This window comes from Limulus polyphemus, unplaced genomic scaffold, assembly GCF_000517525.1.
Source record: "Limulus polyphemus unplaced genomic scaffold, Limulus_polyphemus-2.1.2 Scaffold3963, whole genome shotgun sequence".
NCBI classification, from domain to species: domain Eukaryota; kingdom Metazoa; phylum Arthropoda; class Merostomata; order Xiphosura; family Limulidae; genus Limulus; species Limulus polyphemus.
In genome coordinates this window covers 82,715-89,429 of record NW_013669573.1, presented here as the reverse complement: position 1 = coordinate 89,429, position 6,715 = coordinate 82,715, and the positions used below count along the sequence as shown (strand labels likewise).

Here is a 6,715-nt window from a genome sequence, read left to right as displayed (position 1 = left end):
TGCTTAACTTTTTTCCAGGTGTATATAATGAATTAAACTATTTTTTCAATAACGATTGCTACAGGCTTACCTTCATCTGTAGGCTTGATGTCACAAACAATGTTACAAATATATGAATAATTTACTTATAAACTTACTTGCAGAATTTTCTCGCTAATTGATTTATAACAAATACCCTTACTAATTGAATCACAGAGAACTAGACACAATAACTTTCACTGTCTAACTTCGCTGTAGGCAAGTTTGGGTTTCTATTAGTGGCTATAGGGGAAGAAGGCTGTTTGTTACAGATCACACAAAACTGGTGAAAATTAATGAGAAACTCTATAATGAGATAAAGAATTCTGCTATTAATGAGGTCATTATTATAGATGATTTCAATTTTATGCCCACAGACTGGGAAATGTAGAGTTAAACCATGAGGAAGAAAGGATTTTAGATACCGTTCTGGATGATTTTCTTCACTATCCAGCCAAGAAACCTACTAGGAACAATGCTATTTTATATTTATTGTTAATTTATAATAAGTATATGGTTGAGTTGGGCAACATCTTGGTGCAGATGATGATCATGCTATTAGGTTTGATGTTTTACTGGTTACAGAAATCTGGATTAAATAAATTTTGGTTACAGGTTTCAAAAAGCAATGGGATGAAACAATAATTATCTATTGTGGATTAGGCAAGTGGATTGATTGGAGATGCTGACCAAATGTTGAAAATGTTTTAATATATTAAAGACAGATATGTTGCTTGCAGAAAAGTAAAACAGGTTAGCTGACAAAATGAAAAAGCTGAAGAACAGCATTATAAATTTAAGAAGTTTAAGTTGATGGGTAACTAATAAAAAAAACAAAAATGTTGCTCAAACAGTAAATTAGGAAATCAAAAAGGGTTAACGAAAAATGGTTGGCTAAAAATGTAAAAATTAATAGCAAGGATTTCTTTAAATACATTACAAGTAAGTGAAATGATGGAATAGGAGTATGGCCTTTGAGCAGTTATAAAGGATGGCTCGTATTTGATAATTATGAGTTGGGTTATTAAATTCTACCTTTTCTTCCTATTTTCAAGATGAAAATTTTAAGCAACATTCCTCATCCTGTACAATTACAAGAAGAAAACATTAATTCTGAGCCTGTTAAAACAAAATTTGGAAGTTTGAAGAATGATAAAGCTCTTGGGCCAGATATTTCCCCCTAAGGATTTTGAAGGAGGTTAAGGAATAATGTGACCCACTTGCAATTATGTTTTATAAATCCATGAACACTAGGAATATGCCAAATAATTGGAAGTTAACTAATGTTACTTCTCTTTTCAAGGAGGTGATAAAAATAATCCTAGTAATTATAAGCCTTGCATCAAGGTGAGAAAAGTTTTTTGAAGATCTGATAACAGAAGCTTTGCAAAATTTGAAAGTTTGTTGGATTATCAACATGGTTTCAATAGGGGAAAATCTTGCCTTACTAATCTTTTGTGATAATTCGAAGAGTTTATTGTTTACATAGATGAGGATAAAGGTGTAGAATTGATGCATCTGGATATTCAGAAAGCATTTTACAAGACAGCACATAAAAAGCTTGTTAAAAAAATACCTAAAGGTGTAGGGAACAAGCCTGCTCATTGTTAATGTCAAAACTGGGGCACCTCACGGATCAGTGTCAGGACCTTTACTCTTTTTTTGGTTTATAAAAATGACCTAGATGAGGGAAAGGTCGGTCATAACTTAAACTCACTGATAATATTAAGGTTTTGGGTGTTGCCGACTGTGAGGATGATGCTGTTGCTTTACAAAAGGAGTTCAATTATTTCGCAAAGAAATTGCTTTTAATTATAATAGATGCAAAGTAATGCATGTGGGTTATCATAATTTGAATTATAAATTTGGTGGGAATAACCTTAACAGTATGATAGAAGAATAATATCTTGGTATTCTAGTTGATCAGTCTCCTGAGCCATCCAAGCAGTGTACTGTCACTAGTGGCAGGATAATTACGATGTTAGGTTGTACCTACATAAATATTGAATACAGGTGTAAGGAGGTTATAATGTCATTGTATAGGTCACTGGTTAGACCAGATTTGGAGTATTTAATATTTGAATGATAATGGCTGGCTTTGAGAGTGTGTATGTATATGTTATACTTGATTAAACAAAAGTTTATGTTACATTATTACTAACAATACTAGAAGGCTGTGGCTTCATTACTACACCTCATTAGAGTTTCATTAATTATCACTAACAACACTAGGAGGATGTGGCTCCATTACTACCCTTCATTAGAGTTTCATTAATTATCACTAACAATACTAGGAGGATGTGGCTTCATTACTACCCTTCATTAGAGTTTCATTAATTATCGCTGACAACACTAGGAGGATGTGGCTCCATTACTACCCTTCATTAGTTTCATTAATTATCACTAACAATACTAGAAGGCTGTGGCTCCATTACTACACTTCATTAGAGTTTCATTAATTATCACTAACAATACTAGGAGGCTGTGGCTCCATTACTATTCAGTTTCATCAGATACAGCCTCCTAGTATTGTTAGTGATAACTAATGAAACTAGTTAATCAAGTGTAGTAATGGAGCCACAGCCTCTCAGTATTGTTAGTGATAATTAATGAAACTCGAGTTTAATCAAGTTAACTATACTGTTTCTTTCTTCTGTTTTTATGATTAACTCAAGAGAAACTACATGATGTGACAATTCAGTAAATATCCCCCAATAATTGTGACTAACTAAAGTGAATGTTTTTACAGAAGAAAGAGGTTTATCAATTGTAATATCTGATAGAGGGGAAATGCTAAACAATGTTGTGAAGGATGGTAGATGATGTGATTAACCAGAACTGTCTGTTCACTGTGGCTTTCACAGAAAGATTTATGAATACGGGTAGTCAAGATCATGATATAAAAAGTTTGTTTAATTTGATTAATTAACAAATATCTTCCATGTAACATAATGAAATGATCCGGTTATAATGATTTATAAAACATGTCATAATTTAAGATGGATCTGTTCCACTCACTGCTTGAATTATTGTAGATTCTTCAGGAAATAAAAGTGACTCATTTCTTGTGGTCTATACTTCTGACATTTGTAATTCCAATACTAAACATAGGATGCTGTGTGAGAAACACATAAAACTTTCACGTGATTTCCTCATTACTTCATATTCTGAGGTTTATCAAAAAAACGTAATTCAGTCACTTTACTTTTTTGATGTGTTGAGCTGTGTAACACCATGCTACATTATAGTACAGTCACTAGTTAATTATTCTGTGTAATACCATGCACATTATAGTACAGTCACTAGTTAATTATTCTGTGTAATACCATGCCACATTATAGTACAGTCACTAGTTAATTATTCTGTGTAACACTATGCCACATTATAGTACAGTCACTAGTTAATTATTCTGTGTAATACCATGCCACATTACAGTACAGCCACTAGTTAATTATGTAAACACACATTAAAAAGTTACTTATTTGTTAGGTTTGTTTGTTTGTAATTAAGCACAAAGCTACACAATGGGCTATCTGTGCTCTGCCCACCACGGGTATTGAAACCTGGATTCTAGTGTTGTAAGTCCGCCGACATACCACTGTGCCACTGGGGGCTATTTGTTAGGATTTAAGAATTAAAAAATTTTGCACATTATGTTGCAGTGATTAGTTTACATAATGAAAGTTATTAATTCATAACACTTAAGCCTTGTTTATCAACTAAATTACTGCACAGAATTGTAATATAATGGCTAAAGTTATTAATTCATTAATAATAGTATAATGGCTTTAATTTCAGTTTTTTGGTGGAAAGTTCCAGAAGGTAGTGATTCAATCATGAAAATTCCTTAATTTCTAGCAGTTACTTGAAGATAGTAACTTTCACCTCTGGTCACATTTTTTTAAACAATATCTATGTTACAAGAAGTATGCTTTTTTAACTGTTTATTAAACAAACAAATCTATTCCTTGATGTGATAATTTTTACAATTATCTGGAAAAACCTAAAAAGTTCAATCATACAAGTTTAACTTTTAGTTGATCTTCTTCTTGAAGAAGGATTGTATGTTTTTCATTCCTGTCTTATCTGCCTTCATCAATCGTTTCTGTGAAGTTGTTAACTTAGATTCCTGAAATAAGAAAGCAATACAATAAAAGCAATATTGGATACCTGCTATCTACATTTCGCAATATTAAAAGAATGAAGTTAGCTAGTTCCAGAAAGTCTGAAACAATTACTTTTAGCACTTTTTAAAGGATATTATTAACTGCACAATATTCTTATTGATGTTTCTCAAACAAAAAAAAATCTGCTAGTGGCAGAAGTGGGACCAGCAAGTATCATCACAATAAAATATTTGCTCAAACAAATTAATTTCTGAAGCTTAAAAATTACTATATATCATTTTCTTTTTTCAAGTTTATAGACATTTATAGCAAATTCCTATAAGGTATATTTGTTTCAGTCAGAATTTATTAAAACTAACATTATTTGCGACTAAACAAACCTTGGTCTTTGTCTTGCTTTCTAAAGTCACAGCCACACTGTAATCTTCTTCAGGTTCTACAGCATCATTCAGTTTAGCACGCTAAAATTCAAACAAAGAAGTTAATCAGAATAAGACTATGACCAATAGAATAACAGTTATTACCAGAATATTAAACACACTATACAAACTAACCTTCTGTGGTGGCTCTTCTGTTGAACATGCTGAGCTTTCTTCAGCCTTATTAGTCTCCAAGCTGAAAATAAAGGAAGCTAAAGATAGAAGTATAGAACCAAAACTTCACATGCCTAAACTGAAATTAAGGAAGTATAGAGCTAAAAACTTGATACCTATAAGCTAAAGACAGAAGTATAGAACCAAAAGTTCACATGCTTAAACTGAAATTAAGGAAGTCTAGAGCTAAAACCTGGACACGTATAATATGGAAACAAAAAGTTTAGAACTAAAATCTTGACACTGTATGGTGGAGGGGAGGTACAGGAATAAGAACTTGACATCTGAATATCAATCAAATGTAGTTTCAGTAAAAATAACACATATAACCTTGTACAATACAGTTAATAAACAGGCAAACTACAGTATTAGGTAGATAGACAGACAATCTTGTTTACTACAGGTAATAAATACACTATCAAATATGGCTTCAGTAAAACTAACACATACATACATAACAGTTTCAACACGCACGATCAATGAATACAGAACTTACCCTAAATGAGACTTGAGTTCAAGGCCAAGATCTTCAGAGAGGTACTCAGTAAGTAGTTCATATACATACTGAAGGTACATTTCTGAAAACAGAATTAACAAAGGACTATCATCAGTAAATATGATTCATAAGGAAAGTATTCAGTAAATCCATAAAATTTAAGAAAAATCAAGAACCTGTTGGTCCATCTAGGCCATCTCATACAGAAAAGCAAACTTAAAAGAACAAAAAGGAATTAAAGCCAGCCCTTATCATTCACATATTTATCAAACCTTCCTTTTAACTTACTGTCTCCACCAAATCTGGAGACAACACATTCTAAAGACCAACTACCCTGTTAGCAAATAAAACTGTCTAAGCTGAAGATGACTCCTACCCTCCCAAAATTTATAACTGTCACCCTAGTCCTAACACCATTAACTACAAGAATAATCCTTTAATAATCTTAAACACTTCAATCAGATTCCCTCTAACTCTTTCTTATCGTTTCCAAGAGAAAACAATTTCACAGAACTTAATCTGTCCCCATATGATAGCATTTCCATCCCACGTATCATCCTAGCAACTTCTCCAAACCATTTCCAACAATTCAATGTCCTTCCTAAGGTAAGGAGCTCAAAACTGAAAATTATACTCCAAATCTGGTCTAACCACTGACCTGTACAATGATAGTATAACCTCTTTACAATTGTATTCAATATTTATGTAGATACAATCTAAAGATCATAATTATCCTACCACTAGTGACAATACACTGCTTGGATGGCTTAAGAAACTGACCAACCAGAAAACCAAGATCCTTTTCTTCCATCATACTGTTTAGGATATTCCCAACATAATTATATATTTATAATTCAAATTATGATACCCCATATACATTACTTTGCATTTATTATAATTAAAGGCCATCTGCTTATTATTTACACAACTCACCAAATTATTTAAATCCTTTTATAAATCAGCATCATCATCCTCGTGACCAGAAACACCCAAGACTTTAGTATCACAACCTAAAAATCAGATTACTTATCAACTTCTGGCTAGAACATAGTTCACACGACCTTCTAAATCATGTACATGATTCATGACAGATATCATATTGGTAATCAATGTCTATAACATAGCTCACTGGACCTGCTAAGTCATGTACATGATTCATGACAGATATCATATTGGTAATCAATGTCTATAACATAGCTCACACGACCTTCTAAATCATGTACATGATTCATGACAGATATATTGGTAATCAATGTCTATAACATAGCTCACAGGACCTGCTAAATCATGTACATGATTCATGACAGATATCATATTAGTAATCCAGGTCCATAACATAGCTCACTGGACCTGCTAAGTCATGTACATGATTCATGACAGATATCATATTGGTAATCTATGTCTATAACATAGCTCACTGGACCTGCTAAGTCATGTACATGATTCATGACAGATATCAGATTGGTAATCAAGGTCTGGCT

General features: G+C 32.4%; 1 protein-coding gene across 1 annotated transcript in view; it reads right to left on the bottom strand.

Moving 5' to 3' along the window:
* Positions 1-3,945: 3,945 nt before the first annotated feature.
* LOC106470360 (ribonuclease H2 subunit B-like) overlaps positions 3,946-6,715 on the bottom strand; it is a 13,545-nt gene continuing 10,775 nt past the window's right edge. Inside the window, exons 8-11 of the mRNA XM_013930912.2 lie at positions 5,235-5,316; positions 4,700-4,760; positions 4,526-4,606; positions 3,946-4,147 (exon numbers count right to left, since the gene is read on the bottom strand). Of these exons, the coding sequence (XP_013786366.2) occupies positions 4,052-4,147; positions 4,526-4,606; positions 4,700-4,760; positions 5,235-5,316 (320 nt within the window). The 3' untranslated portion in view covers positions 3,946-4,051. The remainder of the gene's footprint in view (positions 4,148-4,525; positions 4,607-4,699; positions 4,761-5,234; positions 5,317-6,715) is intronic.